This window comes from Heterodontus francisci, chromosome 23 (genome assembly GCF_036365525.1).
Source record: "Heterodontus francisci isolate sHetFra1 chromosome 23, sHetFra1.hap1, whole genome shotgun sequence".
In the NCBI taxonomy this organism is placed as follows: Eukaryota; Metazoa; Chordata; class Chondrichthyes; order Heterodontiformes; family Heterodontidae; genus Heterodontus; species Heterodontus francisci.
This window is the reverse complement of record NC_090393.1, coordinates 53,310,600-53,338,043: the sequence shown is the minus strand read 5'-3', so window position 1 is coordinate 53,338,043 and position 27,444 is coordinate 53,310,600. Positions and strand designations below refer to the sequence as shown.

Sequence of the window (27,444 nt, the reverse complement as noted above, 5' to 3'; positions counted from 1 at the left end):
GAGCTGAAGCATTCTGATGGGAGCACAGATGAACTTGAGGAATTATCATAGGAGCTGAAAAACAATTTGCTCTAGCTGTTCCGCATTAATCATACGACACCTCAAACCAATGTTGGGATCCAGCATTTTCTGTTTTTACTTTCAGATTTTCAGAGTCTACAGTATTTTGCATCAGTATTAATGCTGGGACCTGACTGATCGCTCTGTAGGGTTATGTGGTCAGCATGAAACAATCAATACAAAAGGTTTATTACAATCATAGTATATTGATGTCTACATGATTCTTAAAAGATGGAGGAAAAAGATGTGATTCTAAATTTAAAAATATGCACTCTCAGTAAATAAAGACTGCCAGAATCGAGAAGTTATTAAAATGTGTTGATACGAGCAGTTCACTTCCTTCAGTTACAATAGAAAATTTAGATTTTTTTTTACCCATTTTGTTTTTCTGTTTCTGCTGGCCCAAAATTTGAAGTTGTACAACACATGGATCATACAAGTTTATGTACAAGGAGCATGTATCCCTTTTGGGAGACACATATATACTAAATACATAATACAGCATAAACACTGCTTCAGCCGCAGATCAACAAGTAACTTATTACAGTAAGTATTTTTATATCTTAGCTGCTTAGGATGGCATGAAAATTAAATGTTTGTGGATTGGCAGCAGGGGCAGGGAGGCTCACAATTATCAATTTACAGTTAAAGTTCAATTTACAGAGTATGTGTTGCTCAAGGCGAATCCTGTTAATTTGCAGGCTAACAAAGTTACATTTTGGAAGATATAGGAGATTAAAGCTCAGCTTAAGTTCTTTAGCACTCTGACCCAAAAGCTTTGCACCTGATTGCAAATTCCAGCTCTTGCTGTTGACTAAATTTTGTTATTAAAACTGAAGGTGGGTAGATGGAGTTAAGATACAGAGCAACCATAATTTAATTCAATGGCAGAACAGACTCAAAGGGTTGAATGGCCTACTACTGTTCCTATGAAGTACTGCAAAATACTTGCCTGAATGTTAATTTGTGTTCAAGTGAGAGAAGTCTTAATGTCCAGGGCAAAGTGGAAAACCCGTTGCCTACCTATCTGTCTACATGCGAGGCTGAACATGGCTCATCCCTGGCTTTGTCACACGAGTTATCCAATGAGATTGACATGCAGAGGGACTGATCCACCTCAAAAGTTGGCCAGCACCTGTTTCATTTACATCAGCACTTTTTAAAATGACATTTTTGTTTTATAGTAGTATGCAAAATATGAAAGAAACAAGCTAGATCACACATGGTGTGAAAGGTAAAAATCCAGTACTATCAGTGAACCAAGACACACTTTCCTGCAAACTTGCATCAGTCCAAACAATTTAAAGTGATCAAGAGTCCGATGGCAGTAGATTTCACTTGCTGTAAGACAGTGCAGGGAACAAAAAATACGAGGACAGGACCCGTGCTATAAACATCCCCTGCCCAGTAATGCTGTCATCTTTGTCAGATGGTAAACATTCTTCAGACTACTGGCTGGATGTTGTTTGTGTGTTGCTGCCACTTCCAGTAGTTTTCCCAGTACTGCTACCTTTAGGAGCTCTGGTGGCACTAGGCTGACGCGGCACACGCTGGCTGGATCCTTCGCGGGTGGTGCTTCGCTCTGTCTGTGTCTGCTGTGCACCACTGATGGCAGTGTTGGATTTATTTCTCACTGCGAAGTAAAGAAGTAAGGGTGGGGGTGGGGTGGGGGAAGAAAGCAGTCAGTTTTGTATTCAAGACATTTTGGAATCTAAAAGCATCACGCGTTCTACCAGAGGCAATATGTCCTGTTGCTAGTGTTCCTCTAAGGTGAAAAGATGGGTCAGAATACACTGATGTGCCCTGTTGTGGTGTGAAATTCAGTGATGGCTGCTCTGTCAATATTGTGTCTATTTGGGGATCCTCACCAGTCTAGAGGATAATAACCCATCTGTGGTTTTGATTAAATCCGACAGACATGATGCCAAAAGGGAGTAAAAACACACATTATAAAAAGTAGTTGCACTGGCAGTTTAATCCCCGCTTCCCAGTATTGGTCTAGATAACTGTTCAGGTGCCACAATTAGCCTTGGTGTCCCTGAGGAAGGGGGCGGGGGGGGGGGGGGGGGGAAAGGGAGGCAGGAGGAAGGTAGGACAGAAAGAAAGTCAGGAATTTTGCTCCTAATCACTGTTCACTTACCCTTGTCGAACATGCAGAAATGGACATGGTGAGAACAGGGCCTTTGCTCTGATGGCCCTGTAGTTGGACAGACTGCCCACAAATATTGGATGGTAATTGCTGCTTGTGAAATCACAGACCAGTACGACATATGACTGGTAGGGGTGGAGCATTGATGGCAAAGGAGAAAAAAGTAGAGAGAGAAAGGCAACATTTTTCCTTCTTTGGAAAAGATTTCACTTTTTTTTGGGTGTAAGCCATTGAGGAAGGGAACAATTAAATTCTCATGCAAAGGCGAGGTGATTCAACACAGGGAGAAAAAGGACAGACAGAATCACTGTCCCTATCTAAGTCCCTGCTAGTGAATCATAGAGTAGCAAAGACAGCAGTGGACAAGTCCACAGCCATGACTGACCTCTCTTGCTTGATTGAGATGGTGGGGTGGGGGAGGGGGAAGATTCACAACAGTCAATGTCAAATTAGTTAAAATTCAAAAGTAATTTTGCTTTATTAATGTGGTAACCCTTTCCTCTGCATGCTCTGAAGGATTTACCTATGGAGTTGTGCAGATAACCAGTGCTATTTTTCAAAGCAGCTGCAGAGTATGATTCCCATTGGGGTGATCCCAAAGTCTGCTAGATTGCCACAGCGGCATTGTTAAAATGAGAAGATTAGCATGTGGGGGATGGTGGGGCGAGCCTGCGCCTTGCCACTCTGTGCAGGGCCTGGATTGTCTGCTATTGCAGGACATAAACCAGCCTGGGGTAGGAAGCAGCAGGAAGTTCATCTTTCCCAAAACTGCTAATAAGTTTACAGAAAGCACAAAGCCTTAAATCCTTATCCATATCATCCCTTCCACATACAGAAAATTCATTACTTCCTGGTATAAAATGAAATTGTTCTCACAGAAACATGGACTTAAGCTGCATCACTAAAACACTGCTTGAATTTGAATGCACACATTTCAAAAAGCTCTGGTACTGCTTCCATCAATCAACTGCCTTACACAAGGTAAGCAGAGAGAGAAGATTCACAGGCAGAATCAAGCTTCTGCATGAAACAGAGCCATTCCTGCTCTGTGGAGAGACTTTAAATGACTAGCTTGGAAACCATCTGCACAATTGGAATCACCAACCTTGTTCACTCAACTTTGAAAATTTTCCTGCTGAAAAGATTCAGGCACTTTTGACATCATTGTGCTGCACAAATTTAATTAATCTCTGAATGTGAGCTATGATCTTTGAATACTTGCTCTTTGTGGGTATTGACCACATTCTCACCCCTCCATAAAGGCTATGATAGACATCTTTCCTCTTGGTCTCAGAGGAACACCAGCAATTATCGAAAGCATGTCAGAGCACTGGAAACAAATTTTATTAGAAAAGCAGCTTCTACATAGCAAATAAAAAAAATGTGAAAGCCAACTACTGGCAGCCTAACTGTGCTCCCCTGCCATTGCCCACAGCACTAAACTACAGCACAAAGCAAGCCAGGTCTGCCACATTGCCAGCAGCATGTTAACTCACAGCCAAGATAGGAAGTCAGATTGCAGGAATTCATAAATCAGCAGGTAACAAGCGCATCTATTCCAACAACAGGCACCAGCAGGATCATACTAGAACTTGATTCCACAAAGACAGCCCGAGTGCTAGTGGGAGTGAACATTCTTCTAAGAACAGACACGGTCAGTCACTTGAGCTGTTGTCTACACAGGTCTGTGATCCAAGAAGACAGTTAACGCAATCAGTCTCAGGAACTGGTGGCTGCATGAGGTCGAGAAGCAGCAACTCAAATATAAATATGAAACTCACACTGTTCAAGATCCCATAATCTAGATGACAATTAACTCAACTGTCTATGTTGAACATGGGGAAATTTTCATCCAGGTCTCCACTTCAAACATATACAAAGACCCAGAAGCATATCAGGTCAATTTTATTATCTACAATACTACTACAACTAACCAGTTCATAAATACCACTGCAGCAACAGTGTAGATTAATGCACAGGCCTTTTGCACCAAGAGGGCTGGGATTTTATTACAAGAAAGAGGAAGTAAAACACAATCAACTCATGTGCTTATCCCACTGTTGTACTTTCATGTGAAGTGCATCAAATCTAATACATCATGTACAAGGGATTTTACAAGGTCCTCTGTTTGCCTTCTGTGAATCCCTCCAAACACACAGAAATACATACACAGAACTAGACTATTCAACCAAACTAGTATGTTTCAGTGCTTACCCTCCAAGTGAGCAAAATAGTTCCAATCCACAGCTCTCATCCTCACCCGTATCATGCCTCACACTCCCATCACCCCTGCTGTGACAAGGGCTCACTCAGCTCACTCTATGTGATGGGTGTGGTACCTAATGGTTAAATGGCACTGGCCTAACAGCCCATTGATCTTAAATTCAAATCCCATCATGGTAAATTAGGAATTCAACAAATCTGCTAAATTGAGTTAGCACCTGAAAATGACCAAGAAAGCTGTCAGCGTGTTACAAAATCAAACTGATTCATTGATGTCTTTCAAGAAAGTGAACCCACCACCCATACCTGGTCTGGCCTACATGTGACTCCAGTTTTGCAATATGTGGTTCATCCTCAATGCCCTGAAATGGCTTAGTAACCTAATCAGCAGCAAAAGTATCGGCAACTAGGAATCTGTACCAAATACAGCATGACCTACATAAGAGGAAGAAATTACTTTAAAAATGTAATTTCAGAATTCATGTCATCATTTTCACTCTTTACATGGTCTTATCCTCCCCTCATCTTAATCATCCCTGTTCCACCACTGATGGCAGAGGCTTCAGCTGTCTCAGCTCTACTCTCTGGAGGTCTCCTCTCCAAATCAATCCATCACTCTCTGTTTAAATGCCTCTTTAAAACCAATCTCTTTAATCATGCCGTTCGTCATTGAGATCCTGTCAAAAGAAATTGGGGTCTGTTTGTTTCTTCCTCTGAAGTGCCTTGGAATAATTTTCTGTGTTAAAGGCACAATATTTATGCAAGTTGTCCATTGTGTTTTAAAGCAGGGATATATAAATTTAATCCCCGAGTCCTGACTCTCTGACATTTGAAATCGGAAGCCCTAACAACTTGGGTTTATACTTCTTATTCATTGATTTGATAGGTTTTAATTCTGAGGTCCTGAAGGTTTGTTGTTGGTGCTACTGCTACTTCCTAAATCAGATGAAAATCTGTTACAATCACACACACACGTGTGAAGTTGTCAAACGTGGACTTAAACTGTGTATGTGCTTCCAAAAGTACCATTAAATGCACCTATGCAAAAATGTAAAGCTTGTAGACCCTTATTAATAGGTTTTCTATTGCTGATGAACCCAAAAATTCATTCGGTCTCCAATTCAGAATGTCCAATATGCCATCATTTACACTCACCTACCATCAACTTGGTGCATTTTGCACTCCACCTTTAGAGTATACAGTGGGTAGTTAAAAAAAAAAGGGTAAAAAAAAAAGAAACTGGCAGAAACAACCTCTTCCTTACAGCATTTGGTCATTTGCAGCGCAGGAGTGGCTTGACAACTGTGTAGCTCACATTTTTCATTAACCAGCCTTCTGGGTTGGTGATGGAGTACATACACTATTGAGATACAGCAATAAAGATGCACTGCAATTCAATTTGATTCATATTTTGCAGGAACATTTGGTATTTGACAAGGGGATGGGAAAAAACTAGGAAGGACAATCTGAACATAAACCTCAAATGTTTGTGAAACAAGAATCAAAAGATAAAAATAAATCGTGACCAGAAGATGGAAACTTGTGCTTGCAGTGTCAAGTGCAACACCAGAGGGTAAAATCGCTCAAATGCAGGGCCAAGTTTAACATTTTATCAAGAGCAGCATGTTATGTATCTTCAGTGCTGCAGGTGAATTTACACTCAAACCAAAAGAAACTGAATTCATTCTGATGCTAAAAGGGCAGTGGATGTCCAGGTGTAGGAACACCTAACTACTTTACGGTTCACTGCCAAAAAGTGGTTAACTAAAGACAGAATAATTGAGCAATTAATAACCACAGGTAATTAGGAAGCCCAGAAATTTCAGAACAGAAATTATCTACACTCAAATGCATAACATTTGTATATCATTTGTATCTCAAGGCCTCAAACAGCATAAAAAAGGATACGAGAAAAGTATATTCAGCTCCTTCAGTCCGACATCCACAATTCTGGATTCTGCCTACCAAATTACCTGAGGGAAAACTTCAGTATGCAACAATTCTCAAAACAAATCAAGTATAGGCAACTTTTTCCCCTGGATTTCCACATTATAAGAGAAAAGATTTATCCAACCATTTGATGTCAGGATGGTCCATTATTCCAACTTATCATTATGGAGTTCCTAACATTCTAGGCCTGAGGAATTGGATTGTTCCTAATGTAAACAGTTCTGAGTAAATAGCAGCGTATTTCAGACGTTGGAATCTCAGGCTGTGCAGTGGCCACCTGGCTTAAGCATGGGTCTTGAAACAAATACAAAATCGGAATGTGTTCTTTTAGTTCAATCTCAAGACAACCAAAAGCAGATAGGTGCAACAACAGTACACCAACCATCATTGCTACAGGTTTGAATTCTGCAAGTCAGCTCCCTGCAATTAATGTACAGTTTTAGGTTCTCAGGCCTGAGGATTCCTAGAAAAGTTTAAATGGTCTCCTACTAGGAAAAAAGACCAAAACAATGAGAAAAAGCTAAGTTCAGGTTATGCCAAAATGACTAATTTGAGAATAATAGCATGGGAACTAAAAACTGCCATGTTAAAAGGCAGATTAACTGCTTCGGGTTCCACCCTTACGATACAGAATGTTTGAGGCCATTTCCAACAGATGCCAGTTGTAGGAGCTACACAAGCAAGCAGTCTCCTCATTTTTTTAAAAAATCCTTTGGGAAACAAACCTTGAAATTCCCACCTAAATCTGAGAATGTATTGTTAGTGGCGGTAAAGTTTCAGAGGTTAATTACAATGCACAAGAAATAAAGCACACAGTTAATTTCAAATTGGGAACCACAAGATTAGGCTTCTTTCCTTTTGGGCTGACATATATTCAGTATGAGGAGAATTCTGTATTTGCTGACTTGCAAGCATGTTATGTAATTTATGTTGAAGACCAATAAAAATATTTTCTACTATATTAAGAGTATTTTTCTTTGTGCTGAAGTTAGGATAGGGGTCCATGGGAATGTGTAAATATTTGGAGGGGATCACATAAAAAGGAAATCACTGTTCTAAATCCAAAGGTGGGCAATTATCTCCAAAGTCCGAGGGACATATTTTAGTACTGCAGATTAGGTTTAAAAAAAGTGGAAATCAATTGTTTCAAGCATTATCCAAGACAATTGGTTAAGGTTCCTTTGCACACATCAGGAGATACCTATATTATATCTGTAGCCAGTAACCTAGGTATCAATTGCTGTATGGATAGCCCAAGATGGGAACAATCAAAAGGCATGTTCAGTGAACAAGGTTTTATTTTCAGTTGGTGACCTGATGTAGAATCATATGCCTTTGATACACAATATTCCTATATGTTAGCCAAGTAAAGGAAGCAGGCAAGCAGACATGCATCACTCCATATAAAAGCCCAGCGCACTACTTAAAAACCTTTCCACTAATATAGCTAATATATCTACATAGTGTCCAGAATAAATATAACAGGAGTTTATTAGTTTATCACCGATACCTCACACCTGCAGACATCTCAGGGTTGGAAAATTCCACACTTCAAATCAACACATTAGAAAAACACCAAGTACTTTTTAACTTGCATAATTTGAGACTAGAAACACCCAACACTGTGGCACCAACTACATGTTTCTGTAGTGGTCCCTATTCGTGGACTGGTTTCACTATACTATAAGAAAAGGTTAAATCAGCAAGATTCAGGTCAGGCTGCAGTAGAAATGATTGTAGAGCAAATGGTGATCCTTTTAGTATTCTAAAGAACCCTGCACTTCTACAAATTTACCTGGACTGCATGAGGCAGAAGGACAATCTTATTGTACAGAACAAAAGGACAATTATCTTGCAGAAACTGTAATGATACCAGCAGATCTTCCTGCTAAACAACTTTCAGCCACACCAACATTTGGAACACAAAGGTTCTCTCTATACAGATTTGGTCTGAAGGAAAACTAACCCAGAAAATTCATCAGGAGAATTGCAAGCTTTCAGGAAAGCAAGAATGGGTTATTTCTACTGTATATACATTCCACAATTTCAGGATCACAAGACAGTGGTCTAGTGCAAAGATCATTAGGCTACCGCAATCTGGTAGAATCCTGGACTCTCACTTCAATGGTCTGAGGATGAATCCAGTCTTGAGAGGATGAGAGTTTGAATTTCTGTCAACAGTAGAAGCTTACCAGCTCCATAGTGGACTCCTACATGGAGGAACTGATCAGTGAGGGCAGAAAAGCACAAGTTTCTACCCTAGAGCAGTGCATTCTTTATCAGCTGATTGTAACTATTGTCAGTATTGGTCTGCAAGAAAACTTCAATCCCAAACTTCCCCAACCCTCCTAGCAAAAGCAGTGATAGAACAAATTAATGCTGTAATACAACCAGTTAAACCAAAAATTGAGCCATTATTGTGGCCAGTTGTCAGATTATAACTTCATAGCTGGCAAGGATCAGAATCAAAAGACAGCAGGAGTAGTAGAGATAGGACCTCCCAGCACCAAAGATCCAGTGAATGGTCGCTTTGAAAAAGACACCCAAACGGAAAAACTGAAGCTTCTTTACAGCCTTAATTGCAATGCTGGAGAATAAATCTGACAATGCACACAGAGATTTTACAAATCCAAGTCCTCTTGTCATTCAGGCCCTAAGCAATGACTCAATTCGGAAAATTAACATGGTAGCTCCTAATAATTAATTCAGTTACTATCCTGATTTCCCCACTCCCTCACCCTACTCCCCAGTGAATAATTCCTTTCCCACAAGTTCATCAGCACATTAAGTACAACATATTATTTTTCATGAGAATCTGAGAAAGACAGAGTTGCTAGATACATCAGTCACTTAGCCAGCATTGCATTAAGGCAGTGAATAAGCAGGTGATTAGATGAAGCAGCAGAACATGGACAGCTCCAGAAATGGTTAGATGAATGAGTGAATGACTCTGCGTCAAGCTCCTTATGGGCCAATGTCAAGTATATATTCTGCATACACACTTTATCTTAATGGCTTAAGGTAGAAAGCAATGCTTTCAACAAACACATTACTATAAGAATCCATTCCATCTTTCAAATTAGATTAATTGGCAAAACGGAATTACTTTGTGAATGCATTTCTAGAAAAAAGGTCAATGTACATTAGGATTAATGAATCATCTTTTAAGAGATGGATATTTGTGCAGCACTGAGTGTTTCCATATATCTGGATACCTAGAAAATTCCAACCCTTAGATCAACTACTTCCTAACCCACTCCCCTCTCAGACAGTCAGATCGCACCAGGAACCAGAGCTCACACGTTATTGCTTAATCTTTCTACTTCACTGATTATTGGAGCATAACTTTAGGAGCCCTTTGAAAGTGGTCATAAGTAAGTAATTTTGTTTAAAAAAATCTTTAGTTTTGACACTGTCCAACTGCTTCTTTCTTTTAATCGAACTGCTTGTTCTGGACTCTTTCCTGTTATTGGTGACCACTGCACACCCTCTTGTCAACAAAAACAATCATAATACTAACTGTGTTAGTTTGAATCAGTGTCTCATTATCCCACACTTAAAATTTAAATTAATATGCCTTTAACTATTTTATATATTTCTATAAGACTACCTCTCAGATGCCTCCATTCTAGGCTAAGGAGCCCAAGTTTTCGACCATTGACACTGACCTTATGGCTCTTCTCTGCAGTGCCTCCAGTGTCTCTCTTATGCCTTTGGGACCAGAACTAGGCATAATTTAGTTTTATTACAGCTTCCTCTGACTCATTCCCTTGTTTTGGTTATGTACTTCAACATTCTATTGGCTATCAATCAGCTTGACGTGTTTAGCACTGTGTCAATGATGACACCTAGGTCTTTTTCAATGTTACTTGTAGCTATTGCAAACCACTGCATACAGAATAATAGATCTCTTTACATTTGTCAAGGGGAGCTTTCTTTTTAAATAAGAAATTAAAAATATTAAGATTTACATGTTAGTGGCTAGCTCATATACAGGCTATAAATCCTATAAACACGGATTTAACTTCTGGGATTTTGAGAAAGGGAGCACAGCTGCACCTGCTCCATGAAATATTTCAGATTAACAGAACGTAAAAAATTAAGCAACAGTACTAAATTATACATCGACAGGACTGCGGGAATGACTGAAAAAGTATTGCAACAGTGAAGGCTATATTTTGGAGGTCTTGCTGCTTTCAAACACTCACCTTTATTAAAAAAAAATTATGGCTCAGTTGTAACCACAAACATTGAGACGTAACTGTAAAGCAACCAGCTGATTTATTGAAAAAAATAGTGATGCTCTACCAGTGGCAGTGTTTAACAAATAAAATGAACCACTGTAGGATTGAGTTGCTACACTAACACTACTGGGTTGGTCTTGCTTCTGGCCCCACTACTGGAGGTTAGTAAGTTAGTGTTTCATTGCAGAACAGTTACTCCTTGATCCAATTATATAGCACTTATTGCATCTGACTGAGGTAATTGGCACAACTTATTCAAATGTTAAACATACTGAAAAAATCATTAAGAAATCAAAACCTATTAATATGAACACAAAGTCTTGATCACGTCAATTTCTGTAGTCAAGAGGCCAAATTCCTTCAGAGTGCAGTCGACCTCAATGAATCCTACAGAACTGGGAAACGTTATTGGATCAGTTTCATACATGACAGGTTCAGTGAATTGGAGTCAAGTTTTCAGAGAACGGTTTTTAAAAAAGCATTTTTAACAGAAGGCCTAATGTCCAACGTCAAAATAGGATGTGGAGACAGAGTCATTATGGCACAGGAGACGGAAATACGGTCCATTGAGTCCATGCTGGCTCCCTATAGAGCAGTCCAGTCAGTCCCATTCCCCCACTCTATCCCTGTAAGTTTATTTCCCTCAAGTGCCCATTGAATTTCCTTTTGAAATTATTGATTGTCTCCACTTCCACCACCCTCGTGGGCAGTGAGACAGAACCCTTTTCTGTTGTGTAACAAAACACACTCCCATTTTAACAGGTTGCAGACAGTAAGGTTTTATGGTGCTGGCTGTATTTGGTTATGTGAGATATTGCCACACTTCATAATTCACACTGGGAACAGATGGAAGAAGAGATGGGGGAAAGAGACTGGACAACATACAAACCTTGGCATCTCAGCATCAGAGTATGCTGCATCAGGATAGCAAAGCTTTCTGGAATTTACTGTACAAAGTAATCCAAAACTCTGTCAAAACACTAACCCTCAGTCATCCAAGTCCTAACTTGCAAAGGCCCACCTGAGACTAGCCAGTGTCATCCCCATTATAACCGTGGAATACACAGGTCACTCCATTTTGACTTTTGCTATCTACTTTATAACATTTAGGATACTTATAGCTGTAAACACAAATAAATCCAATGTTCACATAATATCCAAGCCCCTCAACGATATTACCCTTGTGTAGTTTATTGAAACTCTGGTAGTATCTCATGGCTGGATTTGGCAGTTAGCAGTGAAGCGACAGTTATTTGAAATCTGGTGTCAAATCACTGGGCTCACCAGGCGCCCAGCAAGAGTGGAGTCACCAAGCAGGTTAAGCAGCCAATAACATTGGAGTATTCTTATAGACAGCAAGTCAGGAAATAAAATGCATTGATTATCCTTCACTTTTAATTAAATGTTACAGAAAGCAAAATAAATGATTGGGTCATACACATGGGATTAAGGTAGAAACTCAAATACCACATGTTTTTAAAAAAATGTTTTGAAGATATGTGGAAATTTTTAATCATAATCATGAAATTTGACATGCCACAAATATAAAATCAGTTTTTCAGCAGTATGAACTTAGTATGCTGTTAAGAACTCAATTACACCTCATTCAACAAGGTGCAACTTTTTCAAGGGCTTTTTTTTACAGTGAGACTAATAGCGCAAGTTCTCGTCAGTTCTGTGACTTCTACTTGACTGCAGTCTGGTGGGAAGGGGGGGCGGGGGGGTTACTTTACACCCTCTGGAGAAGCGTTAATTGCACACTTGAGGATTCCAGCAATTGCTGTCAGTTTCAGAGAAGTAATGAAATCCGGGCCATTATGTTGGCAACCTCACACTTACTGCAATTAGTGGGCATATAGTTATATCATATAGATGTATGTGGACAAAAAGAAGTACCTCCCAGATGTTGAAAGAAACAAAAACTTAAAACTTCAACCAGATATGGATAATCCTAATTTAGGAGTTTTACTTTTATTTCTACTGGTAATATTTTCCTATGGTTTCCACAATGCGATTTCTACCCACAAAGGTAACAAAATATTCCTTAAAAAAAAAGCTTCTTGATCAGATTACTCTCTCGCCAAAAAAATGGCTTACTGGGCAAATACAGTATTTAGTGTGGTATTGAGTAATACAGGCCAGGAGGACCGTAGGTGCAATCCCCGGTTTGTGCGAGATTAGCTGATCGCAGCTGAACATGCCAAAGTCAAAGAGCGCACAAGAACTCTCTGCCTTGGCTCACCCATGAATACGTGCTCCAGAGAAGCTGCTGAGGCCCACATAACCGTATCTCAACGTGGTCAGCATCTTAAGAAGAGGACGGAGGGCAGAACATCTGAGGGACATTGGAGAATTTAAGAAATACACAAAATAATTCAAGAAGTACTCAAAACAAAAGTAGATGGAATATAGCAATATGCTGTCAATTTAGAAGAATTATAAAGCAAACGACTTGGACATATGCTAAGTTTGGCATCCATCGTTCACTCAAGAGTACTATCAAAAGGAAATAGCCTGGGTAAATGAAACCTCTTATCTTGTCGTTTCTAATTCTAGATAGTAGCCCAAAGGTACAAGGAGTCCGCTCCACTCTGTAAATGCCTTCAGTTTGTAATCTAGTTCCTAGTGCAATCACTGACTGTACAGGAACCCATCAGATAAACTAATAAACGGAACCTGAGAAGGGCGAGAACAGGCAGCAAGAAAACTGGAAGGAACCAGGGGGACCTTGAGAGAGAGGTGAGCAAGCATCAGCAGGGTTGTAGACCACAATCTTAGTGGCTAGTCTCGGAGATCGAAGGGCAGAGGAAAAGGAGAGTGCTGGGATTTTACTGTTCTTTGTGGAGATAAACGAATGCTCTAGTTCAGAGAGGAAAGAGATGAAAACATATTAAAGAACACAGGATGGAGAGAGATACAGAAACTTAGCCCATTGCAAAGATACAAACTTAACTGATATATCAGTGTAGCTTTAACTGAGCTCTATTACCATAGCAGACAATTTTAAAAGAGTGAGTCATCATCAAAACCACTTTAAGAAAAAGTTTGAAGAATTCTAATACCTCCTCATATTTTGATTTAGTCTTTGATTTCTTTTAGGAAGATTTTGAGTTATGTGCATCATAGTCAGGGGAACTGACTAGGAGCAATTACTGAGACAAATAATGTAAAGGAATAGGGTTAACATCCAGTACAATAATTAACCAATAGCATTTCAGCTCAGGAGTATGAGCTCAGTAACCAGAAAGTAGCCACAAGGAGGTCTGATTTTCTTAAAGGAAATCCCAATGGAAGACTTCCTCTTTAAATTACAAATGCAACAGCATGGTTTACACAAGGCTGACAATTTTTTGTACAGTAGCAAATTCCTCCTCATAGTTGGAGTTAGCTTTTAATGTGGTCTCTGGGAGGATTATAAAAGTTACTTAATATGGATCTATGTATGTGAGACTTAAAACAATGCATATCATGTTATAGACTACATTACATCACAAAGCTACTGTGAGAGAAACTATTTAATACTGAAGCTATACAGATGACAGCATGCCAAATTGGCTTCCCTCTTAAAAATATATTGCAATTTGCAATAGAATCTGTTCCAGTAAAAAAAAAATTTGAAAGCATATTTCAGTGCAGGGTTACTGTATAATGTTGCATTAAGACATCTGTATTGCCTAAACAGAGATTTGTGTCTTACCTGTTCAGTGAAAGCAAGAGAACAGGGTAGAGGAAAATAAGGAGGAAAGAGAGACAAACACAAGCAGCAAGAAGCTACACCTCGCCTCCCAACTTGCACAAAATACCAAACGACTGGACACCAAGAGCTGAACTTCAGCTTATTAACAAGGGCTCAGCTGGTAGGAAAGCTCACAGTAACTTGATTAGCCTTTAGAAATGTGACAGGCCAAACCTTCATTATAGTACAGCTCCAGTCACAAGCCCTCATTCCACAAATTGGTTCTTTCACCAATCAATTGAAATTTCACTGATGACGCTCCATTATATAGTTAACTTTCTGATGTAATTTGATTTGATTTTGATTTAGAGATTCAGCACTGAAACAGGCCCTTCGGCCCACCGAGTCTGTGCCGACCATTAACCACCCATTTATACTAATCCTACACTAATCCCATATTCCTACCACATCCTCACCTGTCCCTATATTCCCCTACCACCTACCTATACTAGGGGCAATTTATAATGGCCAATTTACCTATCAACCTGCAAGTCTTTTGGCTGTGGGAGGAAACCAGAGAACCCGGAGGAAACCCACGCAGACACAGGGAGAACTTGCAAACTCCACACAGGCAGTACCCAGAATTGAACCCGGGTCGCTGGAGCTGTGAGGCTGCGGTGCTAACCACTGCGCCCATATAATTATTATTTGTACTGTGATTTAATGCTTTAAAGAAAAAGTCAATCTGATTGGGGGTAATCATTTCCAAAGTGTCAATCGTACATTCAGAATGATTTAAAAAAAATAAGGGCCCTTTGCTTGCTACCATGTGAAACGAATCAGTGCACATTTCAACACCTGAACACAGTCAAAGTCCTTCACTTCAGCAGCACAGTTATGAAAATAAAAGATACTGAGCCACTTCTGCTCTAGTGAAATGATCAGGAAATTATGGTTCACACTGGCAGGTCTGTGCAATCAATACAGCCTGTGAGCTATCTTCCTTCATCATCTATTGAACAACTTTTGGTATAAAAATTGTGTTTTTTTAATACTTGGTCGAAGTGCAGTCTTCAATATACTAATTTAGCCAAAGATTATACCACAAGGTCAGTAGAATCCAATATATTTCTGCAGTTGCAGGTACAATAGAGTACAGCCCTCTGAAACCTAACTCAAGCGGCTACTCATGAGAGTCTAACTGATAAGTGTTGGTAGACTAGCTGATCCCTGGAGCCATCATTTGAGCTCAATTCTATCTTTAATTGGCCTTTATACGCATGTGCTTTCTAGCAGGGGTGACGAGATATTAAAAGAAAGACATTTTTGGCACTAGGTTTTAAAATACAGTCACCTACTGGAAACTAGCAATTAACATGGTGTAAAAGCAAACATGAACTACTGGCAGAGGAAACCTGCCCGAACATTATGACAAATTAACAAGGGTGACCGTCAAGGAGACAATAAACAAAGTAATACTTTAAAGAAAGAGTACATCTTTGGCAGGGCTAGTCAAGGTTAAAAATGTTATCTGTGAAAAAAAATGTCCTGGCTAAAGCTGCAATTCACGGAACGTTCCATCCTGGAGAGAGAGAGAGAGAGAGTCTCTGTAGCTGCCTGCCTCTCTTCCACAGTCTTTTCTGCATCCAGGCGGCCTGGAGAGGAAGCACGTGATGCCCGCTGGTACTAACAAGACCTCCTCCTGCAACTGGAAGGGGCCGCAGGACTTTTTTTGCATAATTGACGGGTATAATGAGAAACTGATTTCATATAAGTCTGGCCAGTTAGATTATTTTTAGTTATGCTCTTTTAAAGCAGAAGTGATTCCACTTTTACCAAATTTCACTGTCGCTGGGTCAAAATCCTGGAACTCCGTTCTTAAAAGCATTGTTGGTGTACCTACACCCCAAGGACTGCAGGAGTTCAAGAAGGCAGCTCACCACCCCACTATCTAGGGCAATTAGGGATGGGCAATAAATGCTGTCACAGCCAGTGACACCCATACCCCCTGAAGGCAAAAACAAATTGCTGTTATTTTCAGGAAGGGTGGGGGAGGGGCAGGGGTGAAGAAAGTTTTACACCTAAAAATCTTATCTCTCTTTTCACCTATTTCTTTACATCTTTCTGGGTCACGAACTGTATCCTGGTCAACAGGATGAGTAGACATGAAATTGGCACTCGCGTTGTGCAAATGCAACCCACAGGACAGATAAGATTGACCAGCCATTTAATTCTCTCTCTCTGGGGAAGTATTAGGATATCTACTCAACAGAGATCATGAACGCAACATTTAGGGAACTATAGTTGTGAACTCACTTGTCATCTCATGGTAGAATGTACTGGTGGTCAAGTACACTGGATAGCTCCAACCTGCCATTGTTTTTAATGTTTTTCATTGAGTGGCAATTCTGCAATTCCACTATTTTGAATTTAGGAAAACGCAGTAGGATCTTTTCCCTCTCCCTGCTATAGCTTGACCCCATCTTCAACAACAATGTTGCATGGACAGATAAGACAGACAGATGCAATAGGCTCTCAGTAAGAGTAGTGGATTCTGCGTTAGTCCTATTCAAGTATGCCATCCATTTAGAGAATCTAATCCTGAGAAAAATGCACTCAAGCAAAAGGAGAGGTAATAAGTTTATAAATAGCTTTCTTCTGCTTTGAAAGCATGAGACAGCTCCTAACACTGGCTTAAAGCCTATCACTATAAATTGTGAAATAAAAGCAGAAAAGGCTGAAAATACTCAGGCAGCATCTGTGGCGAAAGAAAAGGAGTCAACGCTTCAGGTTGGTGACCTCGTCATCACTATAAATTGCGCCATTTCCACACAGCAGTCACAATGTAGCAAACAGACAGCAACTCTTTCAAGTGTGACTGCAGAGGTGTTCCCATCATTTGTGCTACCAGTCACCAAGTGTTAACTTGCTGTTGCAAATAGCAACAATATAACAACCCATAATCAGATCTGTAAATTCACTATGTTGTAATTATATTAAATGCCATTTTAAATCAAATAATATGAAGATTGAAATAAGAATGGTTCTTAATGCAGGACGTAGCTAATTAGCTGGAATTTAAGAGGCACTTTACCAATGTTTCTGCATTCTGGTAGATCAATTGTTTTGTTTTTACTGCATTAAATTAATTGAAATCAAGTTTTTGGGAAGATTTCTTTGGCCATAATCTGATCAAAAACAAATTGGAGGAAGAAAGGAGATGAATTAATTCACTCCCAAAACCGTTCCCTCAAACTCCCATGCCAATTTACCATTTTTTTCAATTTTGTAGGGTTTCCATTTTATGTTAATGATTCAAATAATTACAGTCCTGGATATCTCAAACCAAGTGCTATGATACCAGAAGTTGTAGCAAACCAACCACTGATGTCTTGAGACTAACCTAGACCTTCGAGAAGATATAACCATAATATTGCAAAATGCTTTTTTGTTCTTAAAAGGATATGATATTTCAGGACCATACAAAAATTATTTTTAAAGAAAACTTGCATTTCTAAAAATCTCAACGCATCTCAGTAAAACATCCCAAAGGGTTTCACATACAATGCATTACTGAGGTTCAGTGGCTGTTGCCATTTGATGTACAGTAAGATGCCACATTAAGACGAGTTTTTTTTGTGGTGGTATTGGCTGAGGGAGAAACTCCGTACTCTTAAAGTAGTGCCATCAAACCTTTACCCGCCTGTACTATTGGAATAGACAGAAAAAGCTTTGATTTAATGTCTCATTGGGAGGTCAGTACCCCAGGCAATACAGCACTCCATCATTGCTGCACTGATACATCAGCCTAGGAAATGTCCCTCGGGCACAACCTGCTAACTTAAAAGGCAAGTGTGCAATCGACTGAGCCAAATTAGCACCTCTAACCCTGATGGTTCAGATTGCAAAGTTGTTCTTACTTCTTCCAAAGTAATATCTAACCTCCCAAAAACTCCATACCCTTACCGCTCTCTCCCCAACTTTTCACTCAGACTGCACTAGACAGTCCACAGCCTCTGGATCCTGTTTGCCAGATCCGAGTTTCAGACTCTAGATCCTGGCCATCAAAAGGCCACTTCTTTCCATTTCTGTTGACCTGGCCTACTGCTTACCCAATCTCACTTCCACCGCTACTGAAATTCCCTCCCAAGCTACACCCTTCATAAACTCCAGCTAGGCCAAATTTCATCAGCAGGTCCTAACCACCCACTAATTTCTGCTTGCCCACCAGTCCAATCCTCACAATGGCTCCCTATCTCTCAAAATAATTTCACCACTGTATAATGTGAACTCCTCCACCTTTATGTCCCAGTCCAAGCTCTTCTTTTTCTTCAATCCAACTCCTAAAATTTCCCCCCTCCTTTTCCACAATTTGTGGCAGAGTTTTTGGCTGTCACAGCCTGATTCTTTCACTAAACCCCTCCCCATCATTTCTCCCGACCTTCAAAAGCAATCTCAAAACCTGTCTATTGAACACTGCATTTGGCCACCTCCCCTAACTCCTTTACTCAAGTTGCATGCCTATTTTTACTAGTCTATGAAGCACCTTGGGATGTTTTCCTATATTAAAGCTATGTAAATGCAAGTTAGTTGATGCAGTTGAACCATAGAAACCAGAAGATCCCAGGTTCAATGCCCAGTCTGTATTGAGTCAACTAATTAAGATAAGGCAGCAGTAACAATGCTACAATTAGCTTCATCACACTTAGGCAAGGAGTGGTGGAAAAGAGAAAAAGACAAAGCCATCATTTGTGCTTCTGATCACTATTAATTCGCCCCTGCTGGAAAGTGTCTGCATATTTGGTAAATATCAGCTAAGGGCACAGTCAAGTTTGGCTGCCAACACTCACTCTCTAGATCTGCATACTTGAGCAAGGTATCAGAGGATGGTTGATACCTACGAACATTACTCCAGCAGCAATCAACATCTTGCAGGAAGAAAAGTCAACCTTCTCCTCAAAACCATATTTTACTTCAATTTTTCTTCAGAGATCGTGGCACTAAATTGGAAGTATAGTGGATGTAAGCAATAGAAATGTCACATGCAGCTGGGGCAGAGTGATCTCTTCTGAGGTAAAGTTAAGGCAGTTAGTCAGAGTTAAACAAGGATTACTGCACATATAACTTGTGTTGTACATTGACACAGAGTACTCTCTGTTCCATTTTTCAGCATTTTGATAAGCGCAATAAAGTTTTTTGCTTTGCTAGGGTTCCAGAATTCACATCAAAATATTCAAATGAATAGCTAGGACAATTTCCTGCATTAGTGTCAGGATTACAGTGTACTTTCAAAGGTTATTCTGAAATGGCTTAAGAGAAGCACCATATATGATAACGGTCTTATAGAGGAGCAGGGTTTCTTCCAATTTGCATTTATTTTTATCTGAAATTCTTTTTTATTTCACACATCATTCCCAGGTTGAACAGATGGCAGGTGGTGTGCATGCAGGCTTCTGCCGATAGTTTCATTTTGACCATTGGAACCTGCAGTTGATGGAGTTTGCCTTGCCCCAAAACCAAACAGTGCTTCTCTCCCTCCCTTGAGGGAGCATCCTTCCAATGGCACCATGGCCGAGATCAGGAACTCACTTTGTGAGCAGTCACAGACATGTCCCATACTGTGCTCGTCACTCCCAGAAGTAAACCCCAGAACCCTTTTGTAGCGACAGGAATGGAACTCTTGGCTATATGAGTCAAGTCTACTTACAGTGAATAATGAAGGAAAGAAACTGAGCTTATCACGCAAAATTTGAACTTTAAATTAATGACAACAAAGCTATTAGAAACCCTCTTCAGATGCCGCATAGCCAAGTCACACTGTACCAATTGTAAATTCAACAATTCGACCTTGAAAAAACTCTCAATCTGTTGGGCTGTGAGATGCACTTTGCATTGTGGAAAGGAAGGCATTAATATTTGAGAAGCCCTATATTTAAAAATGTTTACACAGCACCTCTGTGGAGCATATAATCTGTGGCTGAATAATGAGATTTGAGAGATTAGAAACTCAAGAGTATGCTTTACAAATGCAATACTAATTACTCTGGGGCATTGCTTCTGCTAGTCTGTTGTTGGTATCTCACCTCTGGAGTCCGCCAAGCTGTTCTGTGTCGTTGCGGACGGTGTTTCAGTTGAGGACATCTCTGCAATTCGTTGTCCCGCGCACATGGCTTTCAGCATCTGGAAAACTGCCAATGGAGCCACGTTCATCTTCAACAGATCCACGATTAACCTGATGGATGAGAAACAGGAACAGCTGTAAAAGGGACCAGATCCTTCCACACTCAACAGATGATGGTAACAGAAACAATGATTCCCTTCTTAAATAATGCCTCATCTGAAGGAGTACCACAAAGATGAACACTACAGTTTAGATGAGGACATTGGAAAATCATGAAAAACACACAGGACACCATATCCAAATCACAACAGATGATCAAGATCACTAGGCTCGTAAAGGACAACGGCATGGCAAATAGTTCAAAGGATAAGAAGAATGGTTTTGTGAGGGGTTGGGGGAGGGGTGTGTGGTGTTAGGCCGTTGATCAGACAGGCTGAAAAACTCAACCTGGTGTCATCGGGGAAAGACAAATTATGAAGCAACGCAAACCAAGATCTGTGAAATTTAAAAAATAATTCCTGAAGCAAAATCTATGGGACAGATATGGATCTTTATGCTGAACCAGGAGAAAATTACAGAACTACAACCTGAGGAAACTGTGAAGTAAATGCAATTCAAGTAGCATGATACTTACGAACATACAAACATATGAATTAGGAGCAGGAGGCCACTCGGCCCTTCGAGCCTGCTCCGCCATTCAATAAGTTCATGGCTGAACTGATTACTCCACATTTCCACCTACCCCGATAACATTCTACTCCTTTGCTCATCAAGAATCTATCTACCTCTGTCTTAAAAATATTCAAAGACTCTGCTTCCACCGCCTCTTGAGGAAGAGAATTCCAAAGACTCGCGACCCTCAGAGAAAAAATTGCTCATCTCAGTCTTAAATGGGTGACCCCTTATTTTTAACAGTGATGCCTAGTTCTAGATTCTCTCACAAGGGGAAACATCCTTTCCACATCCACCCTGTTGTGACCACTCAGGATCTTGTATGTTTCAATCAAGTCACCTCTTACTCTTCTAAATTCCAGCAGATACAAGCCTAGCCTGTCCAATCTTTCCTCATAAGACAGCCTTCCCATTCCAAGTATTAGTCTAGTAAACCTTCTCTGTACTGCCCCCAACGCATTTACATCCTTCCTTAAATAAGGAGACCAGTACTGTACACAGTACACCAGATGTGGTCTCACCAATGTCTTGTATAGCTTAAGCATAACCTCCCTACTTTTGTATTCAATTCCCCTCGCAACAAACGATAATATTCTATTAGCTTTCCTAATTACGTGATGCACCTGCAAACTAACATTTTTGCAATTCATGCACTAGGACACCCAGATCCCTCTGCATCTCAGAACTCTGCAATCTCTCACCATTTAGATAATATGCTTCTTTTTAATTCTTCCCGTCAAAGTGGACAATTTCACACTTTCCCACATTATACTCCATTTGCCAGATCTTTTCCCACTCACTTAATCTATCTATATCCCTTTGTAGCCCCCTTATGTTCTCTTCACAAGTTACATTCCTACCTATCTTTGTGTCATCAGCAAATTTAGCAACCATACCTGAGTCCCTTCATCTAAGTCATTTATATAAATTGTAAAAAGTTGAGGCCCCAGCACAGATCCCTGTGGCACACCACTCGTTACATCTTGCCAACCAGAAAATGACCCATTTATGCCTACTTTCTGTTTCCTGTTAGCTAGCCAATCTTCTATCCATGCCAATCTGATACCCCCTACACCATGAGCTTTTATTTTCTGCAGTAACCTTTGATATGGCACCTTATCAGATGCCTTCTGGAAATCTAAGTACAATACATCCACCGGCTCCCCTTCATCCACAACACATGTAACTCCCTCAAACAACTCCGATAAATTTGTTTAAACATGATTGTTTAAACATGATTTCCCTTTCACAAATCCATGTCGACTCTGCCTGATTCCCTTGAATTTTTCTAAATGCCCTGCTATAACATCTTTAATAATAGCTTCCAACATTTCCCCCAAGACAGACGTTAAGCTAACTGGCCTGTAGTTTCCTGCTTTCTGTCTCCCTCCCTTTTTGAATAAAGGAGTTATCTTTCCTCGTAAGACAGCTCGCTCACTCCAAGTATTAGTCTAGTAAACCTTCTCTGTACTGCATCCAAAGCATTTACATCCTTCCTTAATTAAGGAGACCAGTACTGTACACAGTACATCAGATGTGGTCTCACCAATGCAGAATACATTTTCCAATCTAAAGGAACCTTTCCCGAATCCAGGGAATTTTGGAAAATTAAAACTAACGCATCAACTATCTCACTAGCCACTTCTTTTAACACCCTAGGATGAAGTCCATTAGGACCCAGGGACTTGTCAGCCTGCAACTCCAACAATTTGTTCAGTACCACTTCCCTGGTGATTGTAATTTTCTTGAATTCCTCCCTCCCTTCCATTTCCTGACTTACAGCTAATAATGGGATGTTACTTGTATCCTCAATCGTGAAGACTGATGCAAAATATCTGTTCAATTCATCTGCCATCTCCTTATTATCCATTATTAATTCCCCAGACTCACATTCTATAGGACCAACGCTCACTTTATTAACTCTTTTCTTTTTTAAACATCTAAAGAAACTCTTACTATCTGTCTTTATATTTCCAGCTAGCTTTCTCTCATACTCTTATTTTACCTTCCTTATCAATCTTTGCGTCATTCCTTGCTGTTTTTTATATTCTTAACTAGCAGAATAGTACTGTCCAGCACAACAATAATGAGCTCAGATATGTAAGCTGTGTCATTAAGAGGATAACAGTTTCAGTGCATGTCAAACACCTATTTGGCCAAAACAAAAAATAAATGGTGAAACAGAGAACATTGAAAATGCACAAGCCAGTCAGCATCTAAGAAAAGAAAAAGAGAGCCTTCATCAGAAATGAAAAAAAGTTGCATTCAAAAAGTAAAGGGCAGAGGGGGGAGGAGAAGGGAATTAAAAGACAATCACTGCAATGACGATAAAGGGTTGAATGAACAAAGAAAGCAGAGCATGTCACAAGCAGAAGGCAGGGCAACTCATTTTGAAATGACAGGGAATGTCAGATGAGTCTATCTGATGCAAAATCACAGCTGTTGATAGTATTAAAGACGGTACTGATGAAAAGAAAAAAGAACTTGCATTTATATACCTGTTTTCATGGCCTCAGTAAGTCTCAAAGTGCTTTACGGCAATTTGCATACAGCAAGGTTTCACAAACAGCAATATGATAATGATCAAATAATTTGTCTTAATGATGTCAATTGAGGGATGAATGTTGGCCAGCACACTGGGAAAACACCCCTGATCATTGGGATCTTTTACATCCATATGAGAGAGCAGATACAGCCTTGGTTTAATGACTCATCCAAAAAAAGCATCTCTGACAGACTCCCGTTGTTGCATAAATTAGGTTTGTATTTCCTCGAGTATACAAGAGTAAGGGTGATCTATTTGAACTTAATTAAGGTAAGAGTTAATAGAGGTAAACTATTTCCTCTGGTGGAAGTTTAGAACATAGGGGCACAACCTTAATATTAGAGATAGATTGTTGAGAGGTGATGTCAGGAAGCATTTCTTTGTGCAAAGGATAGTGGAAATCTGCAATTCTCTCCCCCCTAAAGCAGCTGAGTCTCGGTCAATCGAAAATTTCAAAAATGAGATTGATCGGTTTTTGTTAGGCAAGGGTATTAACGGATTACGGAGCCGAGGCAGGTAAATGGAATTAAGATGTAGATCAGCCATGATCTAATGGCGGAGCACGTGTGAAGGGCTGAATGGTCTACTCCTGTTCCTCAGTAATGCACTGAAGTGTCAGCCTAAGTTATGTGTTCAAATCTATGGAGAGAAACTTGACCCATGGCTTTCTGATTTAGAGGTGAGAATGCTACCACTGAACTATGGCTGCCTGAATGTAAAACAGAAGCAACATACATCCGCACTTAATGATTTTGCTGATTGCACTCTTACTATAAGCCTGTTCTGGAAGTAAAAATCTGCCATTTCAGCATTTTTGCATCATTGTGGTACAGATGATCATTGCTTGTGGAAATGATTTCCTTCATTGGCTGTACATTTTACTTTTTCACAGGCTGCTGGCATTATTTGCTACAATTATGAAAAACAATTCAATTTAAGCTTGTAGGAAAGGTTAATCACATTTCAAATAAAACAGAAAACAAATACATAGTAGTTGATCAACTTCTGAAAAGAAACCATTTCACCATTATCCATTTTTAATTTCCAGGGTTATTTCTCACATTTGTGATTATTTTTAGACTTACTTGAACACTTCCTGATCCATGACAATACCAGCAGTCTGTGAGAGCTCATACAGCTCCAGCTCTTCTGCACTGAGGATCTTCTTCTTCTTGACTGCATATTTCTGTACATTTCCACTGACTGTGGCCAGGAGAGTCTGCTGGGCGTCTAGGCCAGAAATCCCAGCCTGCTGTGGCACAGCCATCTGTTATCACTGGAACCTCAAACTGAAATCCAATAAGTAACAAGACATTATCCCTTGCACCATATGAGAAGAACCAAGTAAGTCATACCATACTAAATGACCAGAAACTTAAACATTACATAACCTGCTGCCATCTTGTTATTATTTTTAATGTCTATCTATTCAAGGAAGTTCTCAATTCATTTGGTATGTCCAATTCTCCTATTCTTCTCCTAGAGAGCCTGACACCTAACCCAGGATGACAGGGTACAGTCTTCTCCCAAGTTGCAACCAATATTCTCCATAAACAGCCATTAGGAGACACTACTGAATGACCACAGAATCCCACTGTCTCCTATAGAGATGCTGTGCAGTACCTCCCCAACGGCCCTGGATTTTCCAACTAAACAGAAGCATCACACAATCAGCACCACATTAATGAAAGCAATGTAGTTTAAACAGAAAGTTACTAAAGAACAGATTACATAAATCAAGCAAATCAGGATTTAGCTTTGTATTGTTTATTACACCATTACTGCATCAGCAAATATTGCTGGTACTGGAAATCCAAAATAAAAACAGAAAATGCTGCAACTACTCATCAGGTCTGCATCTGCGGAGAAAAAGAGTTAACATTTCGCCAGTTCTGACAAAAGGTCATCGACCTGGCATTGTTTTTCTTTCTCCACAGATGCATTTTCTGTTTCTATTACTGCATTAGCATTCAGTCTAGGCATAGTGAGAGTGTTACATAAAATTAACTCAAGTTTGCTTATCTGTAGTCTCGTTGAATGTCACAAAGTATACATTTCATAGGAAAAACATTTATTAGCATTTCTTTCTGATGGAAGGGTTTTTTTGACAATACCAGGGATTAAAGATTCCACAAACTGGACTTTTATTCCCTAGAGTTTAGAAGATTATCGGGTGATCTAATTGTGGTGTTAAAATGATAAAGAGATTTGATAAGGCACATACGGTTTTGGCTGATCTACATCTTAACTCCATTTACCTGCCTTGGTTCGTCTGGTGCGAGAATTCAGAACAAGAGAATATGATCTTAAAATTAGAGTTAGGCCATTCAGAGGTAAATAAAAAAAACTTTTTCACCCACACAAAGAACAGGGAAAATGTGGAATAAAAACAGAAAATGCTGGGAATACTCAGCAGGCCAGGCAGCACCTGTGGACAGAAAAACAGAGTTAACATTTCAGGTCTGTGACCTTTCATCAGAACTGGGAAAAGTTAGAAATAGAATAGGTTCTGAGCAATTGAAAGGGGGGAAAGAGGCGAAGAAGAACAAAAGGGTGGAGGGCAGGAGTGATTACATGACAAAAGATTTCACAGTACAAAGTCAAAGGCAGTGGTAACGGGACAAGAAAAGAAACAATGTGTCTGGATGAGATGTGAATGGCAGGATAGCAGCTGTCCAGAACACAAAGTAAAGGAATTAAGAAACCAACAAGAAGTGAGAAAACAAACCAGTAAAAAAAACATGAAAAAAGAGAAAAAAAAACAGGGCCACAAGTCTGAAAATCTGGGACTCTCTTCCTCAAAAGGCTGAGGATACTACATCAATTAACTGGGATTGACATTTTTTGTTAGATAAGGAAATCAAGGAATATGAAGCAAAGACAGGTTAATGAGGTCCAGGTGCAGATCAGCCATGGTCTAGCTGAATGGCAGAAAAGGCACGAGGGCTGAATAGCTTACTCCTGTCCCTATGTTGCTAAATGGGTTGTGCAGTGGGCTAATATTTTTTCAACCACTTGGCCATTGATTGAAATACAGTTCAGAGAATATAGTTGCCTTTTGCCCTTCTTGTCGTTACATGTTGATATACTCCAATTGTAGCCAAAGGATTGGAGACTTCGGGAGGAATTTAAACCAACGGGATATTGATATAAAACAGAAAATGGTGGAAATATTCAGCAACATCTGTGGAGAGAGATTTCCAGTATTTTGCTTTTGGATTATTGATATTTCTTGAGCTAAATTGGGTAAATAACTGAAACCAAAATAATTTAGAAGAGGATTAAATAGCATAGCTTTAAGGCCCAATTACTCTCGTTATTGGAAAACAGGCTGAACTAATTTATATTTAAGCTATAAAATGATATTTTAATCGTAACTGGAAACCTCGCCCCACTTACACGACAGTAACAAAAAGCGGAGAGGCAACTGGCGGCAATTCACCCATTTAAAAGGTAACCTTTCCCCCAGAATGATCCACCTCCACGGCACAGGGAACTGTAAACGCCACTGATTCACAGTTTGCCGCTTCCCCCTAACAACCACCGATCCTGCGCCTCTTCGGATCCCCCCCGAGTGGAAACTGCAGCCTTGCACAAACGGTCCTAGGGCGGGACTCAGCCGCGCAGCACACAGCCTGATTAAAGGGAATATACAGAAACAGTGCCTCTGCCTCAGGGTGTTTTAGGAAGGTTTTGTAAGACACTTCATCCTGTTTGTAAATGTGAGAGGATACATCTCTTCTAACTTATCTCGCTTTTTACATTTTTCCCCGTGCTTTTGGATTTCCACTACAATATCTTGAA

At 39.9% G+C, this 27,444-nt stretch overlaps 1 protein-coding gene across 2 annotated transcripts; it reads right to left on the bottom strand.

Annotated features, from left to right (window-relative positions):
• Positions 1-112: 112 nt before the first annotated feature.
• mzt2b (mitotic spindle organizing protein 2B) lies at positions 113-27,198 on the bottom strand. 2 transcript variants are annotated; one of them, XM_068055292.1, is made up of 5 exons: positions 27,040-27,198; positions 24,726-24,929; positions 20,386-20,534; positions 13,303-13,485; positions 113-1,693 (listed from the first exon to the last, which is right to left on the bottom strand). In XM_068055292.1, the coding sequence occupies exons 2-5, from the start codon at positions 24,905-24,907 to the stop codon at positions 1,509-1,511; spliced, it is 699 nt and encodes a 232-aa protein (XP_067911393.1). In that variant the 5' UTR covers positions 24,908-24,929; positions 27,040-27,198; the 3' UTR covers positions 113-1,508. The 2 variants fall into 2 exon arrangements, with proteins under 2 accessions (XP_067911393.1, XP_067911395.1); XM_068055294.1 differs by lacking the exon at positions 13,303-13,485 and having other exon boundaries at positions 27,083-27,197.
• Positions 27,199-27,444: the final 246 nt, after the last annotated feature.